The 22,275-nt window shown below is 36.4% G+C and overlaps 1 protein-coding gene across 1 annotated transcript in view; it reads left to right on the top strand.

Moving 5' to 3' along the window:
* The window catches only part of DNAH12 (dynein, axonemal, heavy chain 12), a 260,675-nt gene that overhangs the window by 137,682 nt on the left and 100,718 nt on the right, over nt 1-22,275 (top strand). Inside the window, exons 43-49 of the mRNA XM_014541350.1 lie at nt 6,601-6,752; nt 10,386-10,524; nt 11,456-11,622; nt 13,798-14,053; nt 15,700-15,999; nt 17,223-17,401; nt 18,480-18,672. Coding sequence (XP_014396836.1) covers nt 6,601-6,752; nt 10,386-10,524; nt 11,456-11,622; nt 13,798-14,053; nt 15,700-15,999; nt 17,223-17,401; nt 18,480-18,672 — 1,386 coding nt within the window. The remainder of the gene's footprint in view (nt 1-6,600; nt 6,753-10,385; nt 10,525-11,455; nt 11,623-13,797; nt 14,054-15,699; nt 16,000-17,222; nt 17,402-18,479; nt 18,673-22,275) is intronic.

Raw genomic sequence — 22,275 nt, 5'->3', positions numbered from 1 at the left:
ATGAGGCCCAGCTGTGAAGCAATGCAAGCTGCTGTGGTGCCTTGGGCCTTCTCTTGGAAGTTCTGGGTCTGTCTGGCCCAGCTGCAGTTTGTTAGGTAATTTTCAGATTGCAAAGGGCCAGGGCATTCATATGCAAAAGCCTCTGCCGCAGCTTGGATAGGAAGGGGTCTCAGGGAATCAACAGGTCAGAGCAAGCAGCTATGGCTGATCCTCAGCCCTGCCCTAAGGGGCCCCGTGTCTCAGTGTCCCAGTAATTGCTGCAAGCACCTTTGAGAGAAAGCCGCCCTCGAGTTCCGAGTTCTGCCCACTGCCAGACAGTCCAGTTTCTCCCCGTATGAGTCTAGGTCCCCAGGGACTCACCCGGAACTGGAGCTCAGAGCAGTCAGGGGCTTGTGACTCCCTCCCGATTAAAAAAGACAGCCGCGTCCTCAGTTGCCAGCCCTTGCCGCGTGTGCCTCCATACCTCTGCACTTCTGCACCTCCTCTGAGTCTCAGTGTGCTTTTCTCTTTCCTTCTTGTTGTAGAATTTCCACTCGGCCAGCCTTGCAGTGGTTCTGGATGATGTCCATTTTGTCTTTTAGTTGTATTTTTGAGTTTGTTGTGGGAGGCAGCAATTTCCGGTGTTTACCTATGCCGCCATCTTGGTTTCTTGATGGTTTATAACAGGGGTCCTCAAACTTTTTTTTTTCTTTAACCTCTTCTTGCTCACTTCTGTGTTTGCTGTCTCTTCTATTCTCTTCGATATTGCTGTGGGAAAGGGGGAACGAGGGAAGAGAATAGGCTCATTTTGACCTAAGCTGGATGGTTTCATGCCCTTTATCTGGCAGCCTATGAAAAGGTAGACCTGGAAGATGATTTCATTGGTGACTTCTGTGGGCTCCTGGAGAGTTCTGTTCTTCTGATGACCCAACAAGATAGATATTCTAAGTCAGGGGTCCTGAAACTTTTTAAACAGGGGGCCAGTTCACTGTCCCTCAGACCGTTGGAGGGCCGGACTATAGTTTAAAAAAAAACTATGAACAAATTCCTATGCACACTGCACATATCTTATTTTGAAGTAGAAAAACAAAACGGGAACAAATACAATATTTGTATTTGCATGTGGCCCGCGGGCCGTAGTTTGAGGACCCCTGGTCTATAATTTTTAAAAAATAATATGTCTTTGTCTGGATTTGGAATCAGGATAATGCTGACTTTGTAAAATGAGCTTGTGAGCCTCCCCTCTTTTTCAATTTTTTGAGATATTTTGAGAAGAATAAGTGTTATTTTTTGTTTGAATGTTTAGTAAAAGCAATTGTAAAGCCATCTAGTTCAGGACTTATGTTTATTCAGAGTTTTAAAAATTATTTATTCTATTTTGTTAGTAGCTCTTGTTGTTCAGGTTTTCTGGTTTTTCTTGACTCAGTCTTGAAGGATTGTAATTTCTAGTAATTTATCAATTTCTTCAAATTTTTGGCATATAATTGTCCAAAGTATTTTCTTATAATCTTTTGTTTATAGTTTTCAAACAGTTGTCACTTGTCCTCTCTCATGTCTGATTGTATTATTTGGCTCCTCTCTCTTTTTTTCTTGATAAGTCTGGTTAAAGGTTTATTAATTCTGTTTATTTTCCAAAGGACCAGCTCTTGATTCATAGATCTTTTGTGTTGTTTATTTTTAGACTCTATTTTGTTTATTTCCACTTTGATCTTTATTATTTACTTCCTTCTACTCATTTTGGGCTTCATTTGTTGTTCTTTTTTTTTTAGTTCCTTTTGGTATAAGGTTAGATTGTTTATTTGAGATTTTTCTGTGTTGAGGTAGCCCTGTATTGCTATGAATTTCTCTTGTAGGACTGCTTTTGCTTTTGGGTCATGTGTTTTGATTTTCATTTGTCTCAAAGTATCTTTGATTTCTTACTTGATCTCATTGTTAACCCATTCATTGTTCAGTAGTATGTTATTTAGCCTCCATGTGTTTGTGTTTTTTTTCTTATAATTGATTTCTAGTTTTATACCATTGTGGCTGAAATAGATGCTTGATGTAGTTCAGTTTTCTTAAATTACTGATACTTCTTTTGTAGTCTAACATGTGATCTATCCTAGAAAATATTCCATGTGCACTTGAAAAGAATGTGTATTCTGTTACTTTGGGGTGAAATGCTCTAAAAATATCAATTAAATTCATCAGGTCTAATCTCTCATTTAAGGCCACTGTTTCCTTGTTCATTTTCTGTCTGCAAGAACTATCTTTTGATGTCAGCGGGGTGTTAAATTCCCCTAGTATGATTGTGTTACTGTTGAGCTCTCCCTTTGTGTTCATCAATATTTGCTTCATATATTTAGGTGCTCCTGAGTGCATAAATGTTTGCAATGGTTATATACTCTTGTTGGATTGGTCCTTTTGTTATGAAATGTTCTTTGTCTCTTATTACAGCCTTTGTTTTAAAGTCTATTTTGTCTGATATGAGTATTGCTACTCCAGCTTTTAAAAAAAATTTTAGTCTTTGTGTGAGTCTCTTGTTGGCAATATATGTATGAGTCTTATTTTCTTATAAATTCAGCTACCCTGTGTCTTTTGAATGAAGCATTCATTCCATTTATATTTACAGTGATTATTGATAGTTATGCAGTTATTGTCATTTTATTATTCATATTTTTTTCATCTTCTTCTTAAAGGAGTTCCTTTAACATTTCTTGTAATACTAGTTTGGTGGTGATGAACCTACTTAGCTTTTTCTTGTCTGTGAAGCTCTTTATCTCTCAATCTCTCATTTAATTCTAAATGATAGCCTTGCTGGGTAGAATAATCTTGCTTGTAGGTCCTTACTTTTCATCACTTTGAATATTTTGTATCAATCCCTTCTGGTCAGCAAGGTTTCTGTTGAGAACTCAGCTGACAGTCTTATGGAAGCTCCCTTATAGGTAACTAACTGGTTTTCTTTTGCTGCTTTTAAAATTCTTTTTGTCTGTAACCTTTGGCAGTTTAATTGTGATGTTTCTTGGTGTGGACCTTTTGGGTCATGGTTGGGACTCTCTATGCTTCCTAGACTTGTATGTCTATTTCCTTCATACAAGGGAAGTTTTCTGTAATTATTTCTTCAAATAGGTTTTCAATCCCTTGCTCTCTCTCTTCTCCTTCTGATACCCCTATGATATGAATGTTGGTACAAGTGATATCCCAGAGGTCCCTTAAATTATCCTTATTTTAAAAATTCTTTTTCCTTTTTGCTGTTCTGATTGGTTGTTTTTGATATCTAGTCTTCCAGATAACTAATTTGGTCCTCTGTTTCATCTAATCTACTGTTGATTCCCTCTAATATATTCTTCACTTCAGTTATTGTATTACTTATTTCTGACTGTTTATTTATTTTTGTTTTCTAATTCCATTTTTATGTTTCCCTTTGTTGAAGTTCTCACTGAGTTCATCTACTCTTCCCTTGAGCATTCTTATAAGTAGTGTTTTGAACTCTGTATCTGGTAGATTGCTTGTCTCCATTTCATTTAGTCTGTTTTTTTTAGTTTTGTTTAGTTCTTTCATATAGGACATTTTTTTGTCTCCTCAGTTTGGTTGACTCTTTGTGTTTGTTTGTGTAGATCTTCTTAATTCTCCTGGTCTTGGCAGAGTGACCTTATGTAGTAGGTGTTCTATGGGGCCCAGTGATGCAGTCTTTTTAGTCACCTGATCCAGGTACTCCAGGGATATGCCTTGTGTGGGTTATGTGTTGAGTCCTAACTGCTATTACAATGTCAGTGGGAGGGATTTCCCCTCAGGCTGACTGGCTGCAAGGAAGACAGTGGATGAGCTGTGGTGTAGTGGTTAACCCCACAGGGTGGGATTCATTTTAGCAAGGCTCTGGTGCCTGCCAAGTCTACCCTTTGGGTATGTTGTTTGTGGAGTTAATTGGGTAGTGCTATCATATGGTCTAAAGCTGGTTGGTTTTGGGGTCTCTTGGGAGAGGCTTTGGTGCAGGTCAAGGTCAGCTGCTGCCTGTGTCCAGTCTAGGGCTACCTGGTAGGAGCTACAAAGTGATCTGCAGTTGGTTGCCATCTGTGCTGGGCTTAGAGTCACCTAGGAGAGGCTTGGCTGCAAACTGAGGCCAGCTGACATTAGTGCTGGCCTTGGGGCTACTTAGCAAGTGATACAGGGCAAGTTGAGGCCAGCCACTACTTATTTGGGGTTTGTGGACTTTTGAGAGATTTTTAGGAAAGTCCACAGTGCCAGCCAATGCTGGCTGCTTGTGAGAAACAGCTGCTGAAAGAAGTTTGGGCCTGTGAGTGAGTTGGGTGGGGCAGGTTTTCAGGGAATATCCAGGGTAAGGCAGGTGATGTTAGTCAATTTGATGGAGACTCGGATTTGAAGCTCTCCTATACCTGCAGGATGGGTGGGGGGAGGACTCAACAAAGAAACAATGGCACCTGCCAGTACTCCTGTCTAGGCCAGAACTCTGAAGCCAGATAATTCATTTTCTTGCTCTGAAGCCAGACAATTCAGTTTCTCCCTGTGTGTCCTTTCTATTTTTTGACCTGTTGTCAAGTGTTTGTGAATGTGTGAGTTTGTGTTTGGGCCCTGTAAGAGAAGACCTGGGTCTCCAGCAGCCCTCTGTCTCACCTGGATAGAATCCCTGCTGATTTTCACTGCCAGATGTTGTGAGGACTCCTCTTCCTGGTGCTAGTGGTCCAGGCAGGGCCCCTTTATCCTCAGCAAAGATTTCTGCAGTTAAGATATCCCTCCTGCCTGGCCGGCGTGGCTCAGTGGTTGAGTGTCAACCTATGAACCAGGAGATCACGGTTCGATTCCCACTCAGGGCACACATGTTCAGGTTGCAGGCTCAATCTCCAGTGGGAGGGTGGGGGGGGATGGAGGAGACAGCCAGTCAATGATTCTCTCTCATCATTGATGTTTCTATTTCTCTCTCCCTTCCTCTCTCTATATATCCTGAGTCTTGTTTTTTTTTTTAAATTGATTTGAGAGAGAGGAAGGGAGGCGAGAGAGATAGAAACATTAATTAGCGCCCTTGTGCATGCCCCCTATTGGGGGGATCGAACCCGCAACCCAGGCTTTTGGTTCGATGTCAACACTCAACCACTAAGCCACACTGGCCATCCCTCCTGATTCTTTTTTTTTTTCCCACAGTCTAATCATTTATTCATCGAGCTAACAATTCCTGTACACTTACTCTATGATTTACGGGATTACACATTCATCCCTCCTGATTCTTAACCACCAACACATGGGTGTGGGAGCAGCCCATATTGTGTCTCTGTGTGGCTTCTCTATATCTAGTTATAGGAGTTCTGTTCAGCTAGTCTTCAGATGATTCTGTCGGGTGGTTGTTCTATAATTTAGTTTTAATTTTGATGTAGTAGTGAGAAGAGTTGAGCACAACTGTTGTTTTTCTTACCTTGTAAATTTTTTTTACTCTAAAATATGTGCAGCTCTAACTGGTTTGGCTCAGTGGATAGAGCATCGGCCTGCAGATGAAAAGGTCCCAGGTTCGATCCCCTGGGCATGTACCTTGGTTGCGGGCACATCCCCAGTAGGAGGTGTGCAGGAGGCAGCTGATCGATGTTTCTAACTCTCTATCCCTCACCCTTCCTCTCTGTAAAAAAAATCAATAAAATTTATTTAAAAAATAAAATAAAATATGTGCAAATATAACATTGAAAAATATAAAATGAAAACCTAAAAATTAAGAATATGAATTATTAAAGAAACATTTAGTCAACCTTGCAAAATTATTACCCTCCAGACACAATCTGCTAGAAAATAGTTAAAGATTCTTGGATGTCAGCCATAGCACTGAAGCAGGGTCTAAGAGACCTTCTACTCTGCCAAATGTTAACCCCTTTGTTGCTTGAAGGTGGGAGGCCTTGGGATCTTTAGGGAAGGGCTGGGCAACACAGAGGAAGATAATGGTGGAGGAGTATGGGTAGGGTGGGATGGGGAGGGCGGTCATGGATTAGGGAGATACTCAGGATGTTAGGACAGCAATTATTTAGCCACTGGTTTAGAAGAATTTCAATATTGTAACAATCAGTTCAACCATTTTGATATGTCCTTGCTGAATATTGGCCTGGATCAAAATACCAAAGAGAATAAATTTAGATAAACAAACATAGTGAGTTCACATGATGTTTTGTTTCTAGTTAGATTGTTGCCCCTTTATTTTAAAATATGAAAACATGAATTCAAACTTTAGTAAATTATAACGAGTTACATCAGAGTGCTTCTCAAATAAATACTTGATATATGTCAAAGGATATCTTGAAGCCATTTTGGAAAGATTGGAGTGCTAAGAGAACATAGATGCAAAAATATCTGAAATTCTAGGTATGTTAAATTTGTGATAACTGTTTCATTACGTTCTTCAGATTATCATTGGAAAGGAAAATTAAAGAAAAATTTATTTCTTAAATTGGGTAGTGGATTCATGGATGTTTATTAAGTTGCTTTATGACTTAAAAATGTTATATATACTATTTTGAAGAAATCTGTTATTTCATACTAAAAAGTAGAAAGACTATTAAGTTTTTAAAAGTAAATATGATAACTGTTTAAAAGAACCTTTCAGATAGCAAGTGCATTATTATAATATTTGAAACTTATGTTCTCTTGTAGTTGAAAAACCGAGGTCGCTGGGTCCATTGGAATGAATTAATTAAAAGTACTGATTTAGGAGATAAACGTATCAAGATTCAAGATATCATAGTCCCTACAATGGACACAGTTAGATATACATTTCTAATGAATTTGAGTATTACCTATGCCAAGTAAGAAATTCTTATAACATACACTTAAATCATAACAGTGTCATTCTAACAGGATCATAGAATATTTGAAGTAAGCTTTAAGGTCATTCATTTTCAGATAACTGACTCCCTGGGAGACTGGCTAATTGACATGTCCATATTGACATCTGTTACTAGTGGCAAACCTAGAATCCAGGTTTCCTATTGCCCATTTCAAACTCGTTGCCATTATACTTTGTTGCTTCATAAACTGCCTTATATTTCTTTTATTTGTAACAGACTAAAAATCAGTGTTATTGCTAATAGGTATGCATTCTACTCAAAGATTCACTGTACTTCTGAGGTCAGACTAACCATGATCCACATTCTTCCATTACATTTAATAATTTTCAAACATATCCTATTCTAGTTCTTCATAACTTAAGATGAACATGCAAAACCCAGACTTGAATTAGAAGAACACATCAAAAAAGAGTACATGAAACTGAATCAAAAGCCTAGCATGTACTATAGGCATATCCATACCAACTTCCTTAATAACATTTTGGTAGTTATTTTTCTTTTAAAACATGAGGCATAATTTATTATTAATGCTATTTTGAACTAGAGAAGCTTACATAATATGCATGAATGTAATGGTTTGTTGTTTATAAAAAACTTGTTTTTGAATGAATTTGTGACAATTTTATCTTGTTTAATAAACAAAAACAGAAAGAATAGCTTATGAGGGAACATTATTTTATTACTATTTTATAGTTGCATTTTTGCATTTATTTATTTTTATTTGTTTATGATTTGAGAGAGAGAGAAACACTGATTTGTTGTTCCACTTATTTATACATTCACTGGTTGATTCTTGTACCTGCCCTGACCAAATATTGAACCCTGAACCTTGGCATATCAGGACGATACTAACCAACTAAGCTATCTGGACAGGGCTGCATTTTTGCATTTAATGCCTAATATTTAAAACTTTCTTAGGCAAGGAAGTCACTTGCCAATTCTGAGGAATTCTAGTATGGTAATTTTTTTGTGCTATGAGACATTTGTCAGAATAATGATTTTAAGTGAGTAATGTAAACATAGGATTACAAGGGAAATCACATGTTGAAATACATTTATTAAAATATTGAACAAATTTGGGCCTGCCTGGTTTGGCTCAGTGTTTGAGCGTTGACCCATGAACCAGGAGATCATGGTTCCATTCCCAGTCAGGGCACATGCCTGGTTTGCACGCTTGATCCCCTGTAAGGGGGTGTGCGGGAGGCAGCCAGTCAGTGATTCTCTTCCATCATTGATGTTTCTATCTCTCTCCCTCTCCCTTCCTCTCTCTGAAATCAATAAAAATATATTTTAAAAATTGAACAAATTTGGTCCATAGTAGAAATACATATGCTTCTTTTTTTTTTAACCCTCATCCAAGGAATGAGGATATTTTTTCCATTGATTTTCAGAGAGAGTGGAAGGGAGAGGGGGAGGAGAGAGAGACTCAAACCTGCAACCTAGGTAAGTGCCCTTGACTGGAATTCAAACCCACAACACTGGTATGGAGGCCAGTGCTCTAACCACTGAGCAACAAAGGCCAGGGCCATGTACTTCTTTATGAATCCTATATAATATAAGCCTAATATGCTAAGTGTCCAGTCGCCCGGTCGTCCATTCAACAAATCAAAGCATAATATGCTAATGATATGCTAAGGCTGCTCAACCACTTGCTATGACGTGCACTGACCTCCAGGGGGCAGACAGTCAACTGGTTGACCAGTCGCTATGACATGCACTGACCACCAGAGGGTAGATGCTCTGAACAGTAGATTTGCTTGTGCTGGGTCTGGCAGATCGGGACTGAGCAAGAGGACTGGACATGCCCTGGAGCCCTCCTGCAGTCTCTCCCCAGCTGGCCAATCTCCCGTGTCCCTCCCCAGCCTTGATTGTGCAGCGGTGGGATCCCTCGGCCTGGCCTGCATCCTCTCACAATCTGGGACTCCTCGGGGGATGTCGGAGAACCGGTTTCGGCCCAATTGTGCAGGCCAGGCCAAGGGACCCCACTGGTGCATGAATTCGTGCACTGAGCCTCTAGTACAGCGGTTCTCAACCTGTGGGTCGCGACCCCTTTGGGGGCCAAATGACCTTTTCACAGGGGTCGCCTAAGACCATCGGAAAACACATTATTACATACTGCTTTTGTGATTAATCATTATGCTTTAATTATGTTCAATTTGTAACAATGAAAATACATCCAGCATATCAGATATTTACATTACGATTCATAACAGTAGCAAAATTACAGTTATGAAGTAGCAATGAAAATAATTTTATGGTTGGGGGTCACCACAACATGAGGAACTGTATTAAAGGGTTGTGGCATTAGGAAGGTTGAGAACCACTGCTCTAGTACATTAACTATGATCCAGTAGTGAGTCTGATGACTGTCATAATTTTGAAGAAATCATTGCATCAGTGATATTGAGTTGTCACTAACAATTATAATATTTAGTATAATGTCTATGATTTCTACTGGTGACAAACACACAGGTACTATTAATACAATTGCTCCATTTTAATTAAGGATAGTGAAAGCAAAGATATAACTTTTTTGTCATCCCAGTTCACAGATTCTCTGAACACTTTAAGAATTTCTTCAATTGGTCCATAGACCCCAAGTTAAGAGCAGTATTTTATTTATTAAAATTACTTTAATAAACAGTCTTTCTTAAGGCAAGGGTTACTCAGATTAGGACACATAGATGAATTCAGGGGTTACTATAGTTGTAAAACTTTAGTTTTATGTTTATACTTCAATGATAATTTTTAAAAGTAATACATATTAGCATAATTTAGTTTACTTAGATGACCCCTTCTAACGGAATGCTGTTGCTTAGTTTTGTGTTTGTCTTTATGTATTGTGTACTACCAAATTATCACGCAATGTGACAGTATTTAATTTTTCAATTCAATATTTCTCAAACTTGGAGTCCTTAGAATTCTGTGAATATAAACTCATAGGATTTTTTTCCTTTTCTAATTAGTTATGATCACTCAAGTATGAGAAGCCCTGCTTGAGATTCCACTGAATAGAAAATTCCTTTATGTTTGCTTTTAGATAAGTATTTTCAGTTAGTAATTCTGACTTGGTTCTAAAATGTTAAATAGGTATATATAACTGTTGGATTTAGAATTCACTTTTATTTCTCACACAAACTGTGCTATTGAGATAACTGTGAAACAGCCAAAATCTATCTTATGTCATCATGTCATTAGTCTATTCCACACGACACCCTCTTGCCTATACTTCTAACTAAAAAATACAAACACTGTACATAACTTTCCTGAGACAAATTTTGCCTTTCCTTTCTGAAAAGTTAAGCATGTTATTACTTGTTTTATGAGTATTTTGCATATAGCAATGTTACATCTGTTCAATTAATAGTTCCTTACTATACTATTAAAGTTTTGGTAACAGGAAGCAAAAATGTGTGCCAATTGTTACTTTACCAGTCTTTCGTGATATAATAATGATAGATTAAAATGTGAGTTTTTAGATGAATTTGATTTGGTTATTTTTTTACATTTTCAATAACTCTAACTTCCCTTAGTAGAAATGTATTCTGACTTTTTCCCCTTTTGAATGATATATTCATTGTTTTCCTAAAGGCCACTGCTTTTTGTGGGTCCAACTGGTACAGGAAAATCAGTGTATGTGAAGGATAAGCTAATGAATCACTTGGAAAAGAACAAGTATTTTCCTTTTTATGTTAATTTCTCTGCACGGACCAGTGCCAACCAGGTTCAGGTTAGTTTAAAGCCAGAAACATAGATTGATAATTATTGAATGTTTTGCCTTATTTGATTAGTATTTAAAATTGTATATTAAATGAGCAGCTGTGCAAATTTTCTATGAATTTAAATTAAACTTCAAACTTATTTTTGGCATTACAAATAAGTTTTAAAAGTCAGGTTTTGAGGACAAACATTTGAGAGAACATATTTGCATTAATACTGGATTATTGAGATTTGTCATCTTTTTTTCATGCCAAGAAGCAGCAGCAATTGATTTCTTACCTAGGGAAGGGAGTATAAAGAAGGGAGGGGGCAGAGAAAGAGGAGAGAGAACTTTCTAGACTCCCCTAGATGATCCTTAGGAGCATTTGCTGCTTATTGAAGCTCTGTCTATGATATATATTTCAAACCATGGACTATTGTAGACCTTCTGTGACAAGAATTGTGTAGCTGTGCGTCCCACCCTTTACCCCCAAAAGTACCAACATGGAAGTATTGCATGAGGCCTTTTCCAATCACCATTTTTATCAGCCATTCCTAAATTTATGTCTGTCCAATCTCTCTTGACCTGTGGAACTCATTTTCATTGTTTTAAACCTGTAGAATTCCCTTAATCTCAAAATCTTACAAATTTAGATTAGTAATTTTAGATATTGAGTAAATTAAAGTTAATAGCTGTGTTGGGGTATTTAATGAGGAAAATATTTGTGTGCATATGTGCATATGTGTATAATATAAATATGTATGTAACAATTCTTAGTACTGTAGGGTTTCAATAAATTCTCTTTAATGTTGAATATGAAGTTTGATATCACTCTAAAAGTGAATAAATATAAACATGCACATGGTGCTGCTTGACATTATTTCCTTACATAATTAAACTTAACTTCCTTATTTTTTCTGGTGTTAAGTATAACTACTATACTTTCTTCTTTATATTTTAGAACATTATTATGGCTAGATTGGATAAAAGACGCAAAGGAGTTTTTGGACCACCTATGGGAAAGAAGTGTATAATTTTTATAGATGACATGAATATGCCTACATTGGAGAAATATGGAGCTCAACCTCCTATTGAATTATTACGACAGTTTTTTGACTGTGGGAATTGGTAACTATTTGATTGAAGTCTTAGTTAGGCATGGTGAAGTTAGTTTTTTATTCTCTTTTTCTATTTTAATTTCTCAGAGCAAAATAATACATTTTTTTCAAGTTATTTATGAAAGATAAATAACTGATTGCTTATTTTCCTATACAGAAAATTTTGGCAGACTTTTTCTTTATAAATTTACTTTATTTCTTATATATTTTTTCTGAGTATAATTTAAAAAAATATTTTTATTGATTTCAGAGAGGAAGGGAAAGAGAGATAGAAACATCAATGAGGAGAGCGAATCATGATTGGCTGCCTCCGCAAACCCCACACTGGGGATTGAGCCCACAACCTGGGCATGTGCCCTAATCAGAAATGGAACTGTGACCTCCTAGTTCATAGGTCGACGCTCACTTACTGAGCCACGCTGGCCAGTCTAGAAGACTTTTATATACCTTTTTTATACCAGTTTTTCCTCTGAATGTGTGAATTAGATAACAGATTAATAATCCAGTATTGGCAATGTATATATTCAATGCTGTAGTAAATTCTTTCCTTTACAGCGATTATTTTCAAAATAATCTATTGATTTATATCTTTCAAAGTACTATTCCCCCAGGGCTGAGAATTTATGGGTAGTTTCCAACCTAAGTAATTATAACCAACACCCTGTGTTTCTACCATTTTAACTTCTTTATATTTTCTGTTACTGTTTGGGACTACCATATCTTTGAAATGGCTTGATTTTAACAGCAATTTCATAGATAATTTTACTTCCTCCATGCCAATATAGCATTATTCTTATCTCAAGGCAAGGGTAGACTAATTTTGAAGCTAAGTCCTATTTTGGAAATACATTTTTGTTATTACTGCAGGCCCTTAGAATCCTGCCTTCTGGAAATAATCACTGTTAATAATGTATTCCCTCTTCCTCCAAGTTTTTGTTCTTTATAAATATTTTTATTTTAAAAAATATACTCATGTTACACATGTTTTGCAACTTATTTGCACTTAAGTATTTATCTTAAACACCTATCATGTTATTTGCCTCATTTATTTTACTGGCTTTTAATACTATTTAGTTCTATGGATCTTGCCATAATTTACTTAGCCAGTTCCCTATGACAGCTATTATGGTTGCTGCCATAAACCAAATCATATTTTCATACTTTCTAGTGTGCTCTTAGACTAAGTACTGGTTATATAGATTTCTCCTATCATCCTCCCCCAATTTTTGCAAGAACTTCAATATTAAAGGACTTAATGGCCTATTGGAAATAAGAACTTGTTCAACTGAGTGATTCCAACTAAACTGAGTCATTTAGCTATCCCTTTCTGATTAAAACTTCTTCGGAGATTTGTTACTCCTGAATGGGTCCTTTTTTATATAACAAAAGTGTGTAGTTACTATTTAGATGTTCTTGTGTTCTCCGAAGATAAGATGTGAGATGAGAAAAAGAAATCAGGACTTTGCTGTACATAGTTTAGCTATATAATTTATTTTCAAACAGGGACATTTCTGAGAGTAAAAGGGGAGTGTCAGTAACTACTCTAGGGCAGTGATGGCGAACCTTTTGAGCTCGGCGTGTCAGCATTTTGAAAAATCCTAACTTAACTCTGGTGCTGTGTCACATAGAAATTTTTTGATCTTTGCAACCATAGTAGAACAAAGACTTATATTTTTGATATTTATTTTATATATTTAAATGCCATTTAACAAAGAAAAATCAACCAAAAAAATGAGTTCGCATGTCACCTCTGACACGTGTGTCATAGGTTCGCCATCACTGCTCTAGGGCAAGCACAAACCAGAACTGTCCTAGGCGAAAGGGGATGTATAGTCACCCTATTGTGACGAGCTATACACAAGATTGATCTCTCATCCATGCTCTGGATTTGGAGTAAGAAAAGGAAAAGCAAAGAGTCAAATTGGAAAAAAAAGAGTAGGAGGAGAGAAAGGAAAGGGCAAGAGGGAGGAACATTCTAGATACTCAGAATCTGGGCAGCAGAGTCAGTGTCACTGAAAGGAAAAGTGGAATGCTGCTTAAAATAAGTTCCCCCTATTCGAAGCATTATCACAAGTTCTTCCTTTTAGAGAAGCTAAAATCAGGTTAAGTTTCTAGGGAGATCTACATTTCATTCCATCTTATTGGCTTTATAACTGATTGTTTTGAATTTTTATGTGCTTTCAAGGTACGACCTTAAGGACACAAGTAAAATCACATTGGTTGACATACAGCTGATTGCTGCCATGGGCCCTCCAGGTGGTGGAAGAAATCCAGTCACTCCCCGTTTTATTCGACATTTCAACATCTGCACTATTAATGCTTTTAGTGATGAAACAATGGTCCGAATCTTCTCATCAATTGTAGCATTCTACCTTAGGACTCGTGAATTTCCTCCTGAGTTCTTCTTAATTGGAAACCAAATTGTCAGTGGGACTATGGAGGTGAGCAAAAAATACAATACAAAATATTTCAATATATATATCTCATTGGGTCCTTAACTTTTTTTAAAAAAAAAAAAACATGTTTTCCTTTAGACATCTACTTTGGTCTTCAGTGTCAGAGAAGCTGTTATGAAGGCTTGAGAATAGGAAGATTATAGGCTTTGAAATTAGAGAAACTAATTGGGTTTGAGCTTTGAATGCTATTTCCTAGCTAAGTGGACTTAAGCAAGTAATTTGACTTTCCAGAAACTCATTTTTTAAATCACAAAAATGGGAGATAACACCTGTTTCACAAGGTTATTACAAGGAAATCACCCAGAACCAGTATGTGCCACATTGTGGGTTTTCCCTAATTATTAGGTTCCCACTCTGGTGTTTATAAATTTTCTCTTCTCTCCCCTCCATTTCTTCATGCTTGTCTTAAAAAATGAACTTAAGCATCTTATGAATATATTTTTAGCTAGGTCCCATAATTTAGGATTAGTAGTGAAAAAAATTATAAGAAAACACAAGGGTGGGAACAAAAAACAAGATTGCCCATATGGCCAAAGAGCAGCTCTTAACTTACTCAGTGTGTTTGTTATCTGCCTCTGCTTGAGGCCAGCACCAGCCTTATTGCTAATGGTAAAAGGGAAAAAAATGTATTCAAGGTGATAATCTCATTGAACTAAGCTTTGAGGAGCCTTGATAAGGGAGAGGGGGTGGTGTCACTGCAACCAAAAGCAAAAAGCTCCCCCCAGAATCATTCCATCAATTTCTAAAAGCATTGTATCTTTCTAAAGTTGTTCTCCTCTTATTCTGGTGGAAAATTTGTCCCGTTAAAATAGAGAAACTATGAACAGAGAAATGTACATTGTAATTACTATACTTATTCTGATACAGAAAAGTGCTTGTATTTATTAAATATGATATTTGTATTTCAGGCATTTCCTGAAAAGAGGGAGCAGTTGGTTAGGCAGAATGGGATACAGAAAGGATTCTTCCCCACCCCCCTCTTTGAAGCATTATAGACCTACCGAGTGTGTAGGTTAGGGAAGAAAGGTGAATCATAGGACACATAATAAAATATAATTTAATTTGTTTTTTTCAGGCTACATTTTAATTATTTATCTTCCTTAAAGAAAATATTAAACTTTATTTGGTGAATTCAGCATATAGCCAGTTATGATAGAAGGAAGAAGGGGGAGAGAAAAAATAAGAAAGAGAGGGGAAGTGAGAGAGCACATTGGTTTGTTTTGAATTCAATGGTAGTCAAAAGGAAATTGTTTCATCCTACTCTTTATTTCGAATACTTCAGAATGAGTTACCTGATTTCACTTTCTCCTAAAGTTTTTGTTAACTACTTAATCTCAGATCATTTCCCTTTAAATGGGACAGTCATAACATAGGGGAAATAAAAGCATTGTCGCTTTTTGGGCTTGGATGGAATCTGATAATATTAAGTTCCTTCAAATTCATAATGCCTGGTTGAGTGCTATAAACAAACAAAAAAACGTATGCCATGCTAGACTTAATTATTATGCAATTTTCCAAGATAATATAATCTGATAGGATAAATAAAATATTTTGTATAACATACAATTTGTTATCTGGCTTTTCTGATTATAAGCATTTTATTTTTGCTTTGTTGCTTTTTTCATATTCAGATATACAAACAATCCATGAAAAATCTTTTGCCCACTCCCACAAAATCTCATTACACTTTCAACTTGAGGGATTTTTCACGTGTCATCCAGGGCTGCTTACTCATTGAAAGAGATGCCGTGGGGAGCAAGCATACCATGATCCGGCTGTTCGTGCATGAGGTTCTTCGAGTGTTTTATGATCGCCTCATTAATGATGAGGATCGATATTGGCTGTTCAATTTAATCAAAGTTGTTATAAAGGAGCACTTTAAAGAATCATTTGATAGTGTCTTTTCACATTTGAGGAAAGAGAATGCACCAGTGAGTATATTTAGTGATTAAAAACATTAAGTTAAGACAGTACAATAGTGTCTTGGCCAGTGTTGCTCAGTTGGTTGGGTGTCATCCCATGCCCTGAAAGGTCACCAATTTGATTCCTGGTCAGGGCACATGCCTGGGTTGCAGGCTTGATCGATCCCTGGTAGAGGGTGTGCAGGAGGCAGACGATCAATATTTTGTGCTCACATCGATGTTTTTTTCTCTCCCTACCGCCCCTCTCTCTAAAAATAAAAAACACACAGTACAATAGCATGAATTATTACTTATCTTTAAAAAATACTAATTTTTAATTATTATATTCTTTTAACTTTCCACTTAGACAGTATTTATTTTGAGAAGATTTGTCTTTAGAGAAATTATGTATATAACATAGAAGTTATTTAAAAAATAATACTTTGTATGATAGGGATTAAATTTAATAACAGATATAAAGTGTTTAACATTGCTTTGTAACTACTGAATAAGTGGAAGTCATTCAGAATGACTTCTCCAGCCTCTAGGGCAGTGATGGCGAACCTTTTGAGCTCGGCGTGTCAGCATTTAAAAACACCCTAACTTAACTCTGGTGCCATGTCACATATAGAAATTTTTTGATATTTGCAACCATAGTAAATATTTTTGATATTTATTTTATATATTTAAATGCCATTTAACAAAGAAAAATCAACCAAAAAAATGAGTTCGCGTGTCACCTCTGACACGCATGTCATAGGTTCGCCATCACTGCTCTAGGGAGTGGGGGAAACTTTTTTTTAAAATAGAAAAAAAGCTCTTTTTAAAAAAATTCCTAAGGATATAATATAATTGCAGGTATTAATTTTACAACTATATTATTTACTACCCTATCTTTTTAAAAATATATATTTTTTTATTGATTTCAGAGAGGAAGGGAGAGGTAGAGAGAGACAGAAACATCAATGATGAGAGAGAACCATTGATTGGCTGCCTCTTGCACACCCTACACTGAGGATCAAGCCCGCAACATGTGCATGTGCCCTGATGGGGAACCCAACCGTGACCTTCTGGTTCACAGGTCCATGCTCAACCACTAAGCACACCGGCCGGGCTACCCTAATTGTTTTAAAAGAATTCTGTAATTGATAATCATCCTATAATATGGACAAAACAAAATTTTATATAACATTTTCTTAAACTTATTTTAGAAAAATAATTTGTTTTATAATTTATTGATTTTCATTCTATAGGTAACTGAAAAGGACTTAAGAAATCTTATGTTTGGTGACTATATGAATACTGACCTTGAAGGAGATGACAGAGTTTATATTGAAATTCCAAATATTCATCAATTTAGTGACATTGTGGACCAATGCTTAGATGAATATAATCAAACTCACAAAAGAAGAATGAATCTTGTCATTTTTAGGTACCTACATTTGGTATTAATGGTTGAAATTACTATTTGTAAAAATTTATTGTGAAATATTTTAAATGTGTAAAAAGGTATAAGAAAAACTATGGTGAATAACCTTGTTCCCATAATTGAGCTTAAGACATAAACTATTAGCAGTTTATTTGAAGTCCCTTCTGTAGCCATCCTTTCATCACTGCATTCCCATTGAACCCTGCAGGGGTAAAACAAAATTCATGTGTCTTCAGACTTTTATGCACTACCTTATTTTACATGTTTAAAACTCATATAAATGGTATCATACTGTATGTACTCTTCTGCAAGTTGGTTTATTCCATATTGTTTGTAACATTCACACACACAAAATGATTTTTTACTACTACATTGTATTCCATTTTATATGTGTAAAAATGTAGTTGTTCTTCTAATATAGACTTTTATGTGCCTTCTAGTTTTGCAATGATAAAAAAAAGGTTAGAATGTTCATGTCTCCTTGGGTACCTGTGTAAGAATTTCTTAGAAGTGAAATTATTGTGCCATGGTGTGTAAGCATCTTCTATTTTACTAAGCTTTGCCAAGTGCCTTCAAAAATTATTATTGTTTTTAAGAGCTTGTGTTGTCTCTCTCCCTTGCCAATATGTAGGATTGCCAGACTTGGTAAGTTTTGCCAATCAAAGGAGAGTGGCTCTACTAGTAAACTCTAATTTCCCTAATTACTAGTGAAGCCATCTTTCCTGAATTTGTTATTTTGTGAATAACTGATCTATTTTTTCACATAGAAATCCTTTTATTAAAAAAATTAAAAGAAATAGTTTTAATAAAAATAACAATGTACTTTCAGGATAAGAGGTTATGCTTTCATTTTATTTCTATAATTTGCATATTACATTTCCTGAATTTGTACTTTAAATAATTTTACTTAGCATCAAATGATCCAATTATAACTGCTTTTGAAAAATCACACATTTTTTATGATTACTTCTTTAAAATTGGTATCAGACAGCAGTCTATCCTAGGAAAGTAAAACAATATTTATGTGTAAATATACATTTACATTTATATTTTCAAGTATAATAATATTGATACTTTATAGGTATGTATTGGAACATTTATCACGAATATGTCGAATTCTAAAGCAGTCTGGTGGAAATGCTTTGCTTGTTGGACTTGGAGGAAGTGGTCGTCAATCTTTAACTCGTCTGGCTACATCCATGGCAAAAATGCAGATATTCCAACCAGAAATTTCTAAGAGCTATGGTATGAATGAGTGGAGAGAAGACATGAAGGTAAAGTTATGAAAAAAAAGTCTAGTGTCTAAAATATTATCAGTGCATTCTTTTACCTGTGAAGAGAGAGCCAATCTGTATAGCTATGTACTGAATACATTGGTGAAGATGTTAATATTATCTATAGATTAGTTACAGTGTGTGTTGAGCACTGTTGTAAGTGCTTTACAGACATGATCTCATTTTATAGGTATAACAATTCAGTGCAGCAGGTATGGTTGTCTCTGTATTTTACTGATGAGGAACCTGAAGTTGAGCTTAGTTTCTTTGGAGCTGTCTTGCTGTTTCAGTAAACAATAGAACAGTAGAATGCATACTGGGGCTTTCATCCTCATATGTATACAACTCTGCAGGCCCCAAAAGAGAGATGACTCAAAGTAGAAAAAAAGGAAGGGAGATATTTACTGCTGGACTTTTTCATTTTCACTGACCCTCACATACTAAATTTCTACAACCTAAAAGTTAACATAAAGAAAAGGTAGCATTTGAGATCTTTTTTAATGAAAGTGTTTAAAAACTTTCCCCTTAGCACTGTTTTAGCTGCATCTCCATATGTATTGATATGCTGGGTTTTTATTTTCATTTATTTCAAGAAATTTTATGATTTCATTTATGATTTCTTCTTTGACTTATTTGTTAGTTAAAAGTTTGTTATTAAATTGCCACGTATTTATGGATTTTTCAGTTTTCCTTCTGCTATTTATTTCTAATTTAATTCCATTGTTATCAAAAAAGATACTTGATATGATTTAAATCTTCTTAAATTTGTTAAGACTCCTATTGAGGCCTAACATGATTTATTGTAGAGAATGTTCTATGTGCACTTAAGAAGAATATGTATTTTGCTGTTGTTGGGTGGAGTGTTTTGTACATGTCTCGTAGGGCTAATTGGTTTATAGTGTTATTCAAATCCTCCATTCCCTTATTGATCTTCTGTCTGGTTGTTCTATCTTTTACTGAAAGTTGGGGTATTGATTGCGTTGCTTTTCTTCCTTCAATTCTGTCAATGTTTGTTTCATAGTTTAGGAGCTCTGCTGTTTGGTGAATAAATACTTATAATTATTATATCTTCCTGATGAATTGACATTTTAATCATTATATAATGTATATTGTCCCTTGTGAGAGTTTTTGACTTAAAAGTCTATCTTGTCTTAAAGTCTATCTTGTTTTATATTAGTACAGCCACCCTGCTTTTTTTGGTTACCATTTGCATTGAACATCTTTTCCCTCCTTTCACCTTTAGCCTTTGTGTGTACTTAGGTCTAAAGTGAGTCTTTTTCAGCCCTAGATGATTTGGCTCAGTGGATAGAATGTTGGCCTGAGGACCGAAGGGTCCCATGTTCAATTCCAGTCAAGGGCATGTACCTCGGTTGTAGGCTCCTCCCTGGCTCGGGCTCTGGTCAGGGCACATGCAGGCGGCAACCAGTCCATGTGTTTCTCTCACATTGATGTTCCTCTCTGTCTTTCCCTCTCTCTTCCACTCTTCCATTTAAAAAAATCAATAGAAAAATATCCTTGGGTGGAAATTAACAAAAATAAAATAAACAAAACTGTTCAACCTTAATTTCAAAAATAAATAAATAAATAAATCTCTTACAGGCAGCATATCTTTGGATCCTGTATTTTTATCCTTTTAGCAAAGCTATGTCTTTTGGGGAGGTTAATCCACTTACATTTAAAGTAATTGCTCATGGGGAAGTATATACTATTGGCATTTTTTACTTGTTTTCTTTAAGTTTTGTAGCTTTTTTTGTCCCTTATTTTCTCTCTTAATGCCTTCCTTTGTGTTTTGTTGATTATCTGTAGTGACATGCTTTGATCCCTTCTCTTTGTGTATATTCTATACTTTATATTTTCATATGGCTTTGTATTGCTGTCCAGTATTATTTGTTTTCATCTTGAAAAGATTCCTTTTAGCATTTCTTGAAGGGTATGTCTAGTGGTAATGAATTCCCGCAGCTTTTAACTATTAAAAAGGTATTTAAATTATATATATATATATATGTTATTGATTTCAGAGAGGGAGAGAGAGATTGGTGGTGATGAACTTCTTTAGCTTTATCTTGTCTGTAAAGCTCTTTATATGACCTTCAATTCTAAATGACACCTTTGCTGGGTAGAATAATCTTGGTTGTAGGTCCATGCTATTCATCACTTTGAACTTTTCTTGCCACTCCCCTCTGGTATGCAAAGTTTCTGTTGAGAAATCAGATGACAGTCGTATGGGCGCTCCCTTGTAGGTAACTAATGGCTTTTCTCCTCTGCTTTTAAGATTCTCTCCTTGTCTTTAACCCTTGGCATTTTAATTATGATGTGTCTTGGTGTGGGCCTCTTTGGGTTCCTTTTGTTTGTGAGTCTTGGTGCTTCCTAGACTTGTAAGTCTATTTCTTTCACCAGGTAGGGGAAGTTTTCTGTCATTATTTCTTCAAATCTTGCTCTCTCTCTTCTCCTTCTGGCACCCCCATAATGTGAATGTCAGTGTGCTTGAAGTTGTTTCAGAGGCTCCTTACACTATCTTCATATTTTTAAAATCTTTTTTTCTTTTTGCTCTTCTGATTGGGTGTATTTTGCTTCCTCATATTCCAAATCATTGATTTGATTCTCAGAATTTTCTACTCTACTGTTGAATCTCTGTAAATTATTCTTTATTTTAGTTATGTATGCTTAATTTCTGATTGGTCCTTTTTCATGTCTTTGACATTGTGACTAAGATCCTTGAAAGTCTCACTAAGTGCCTTAAAGCTCTCATTAATTCTCTTGAAGCTCTCATTAAAGTCCTATAACCATTGTTTTGAACTCTGTCTCCAATAGTTTGCTTGCTTCCATTTCTTTCTTTCGTAACATGTTTCTTTGTCTCTTAATTTTGGCTGCTTCCCTGTATTTGTTTCTACGCATTAGGTAGAGCTGTTATATCTCCTGGAATTGGCAGAGTGGCCTTACCAGGTGTCCTATAGGATCTAGTGGCTCAGTCTCCCCAGTCACCTGAGTTTGGTACTCTAGGTGTGCCCCTTTAAGGGCTGTGTGCACAGTCTTGTAGTTGAGCCTTGATTGCTGTTGGAGTCACTAGGAGTTGGCTGTGAGGACCAGCTGTGTCTACAATGGAAGAGCTGCTGTACAGGAGACACCCTATGGAGAAGGATTTGCTTCAATGGGGCTTTGGTGCTCACTGAGTCTGCCCCTTGAGTGTGTTGCTTGTTGATGGTGTAGAGTTGTAATCTGGTATGGTCTGAAGCTGTCCACTGGGTGCACCAGCTCTTGGGCCTCCCAGGAGGTACAAAGTCATCCACTGCCTGGGGCCACATGGCAGGAGCTCCAGGGAGATCTGCAGATGGCTGCTACTTATATTGGGCTAGGAAATTCCCAGGTGAAGCCCAGTTGTGAGACAAGGCAGGCTGGTGCTAATGCTGGGTCTTGAGCCTCTTATTGATAGGTTTGGGGCATGCTGATGCCAGCTGCACCTTGTTTGAGAGACTTTAGCAAAGTCTGAAGCCTGAGCCAGAACAGGCCATTCATATGTAAAAGCCACTGCAAACAACTTGGGTGGGGCTACAAATTGGATGGGGCGGAGTCTCAAGAAATCACCAGGGTGTAGGGAACAGTGTG

Source organism: Myotis brandtii, unplaced genomic scaffold, assembly GCF_000412655.1.
Source record: "Myotis brandtii unplaced genomic scaffold, ASM41265v1 scaffold268, whole genome shotgun sequence".
NCBI lineage: Eukaryota > Metazoa > Chordata > Mammalia > Chiroptera > Vespertilionidae > Myotis > Myotis brandtii.
The sequence above is the reverse complement of the archived record's forward strand: the minus strand, read 5'-3'. Positions and strand labels throughout refer to the sequence as shown.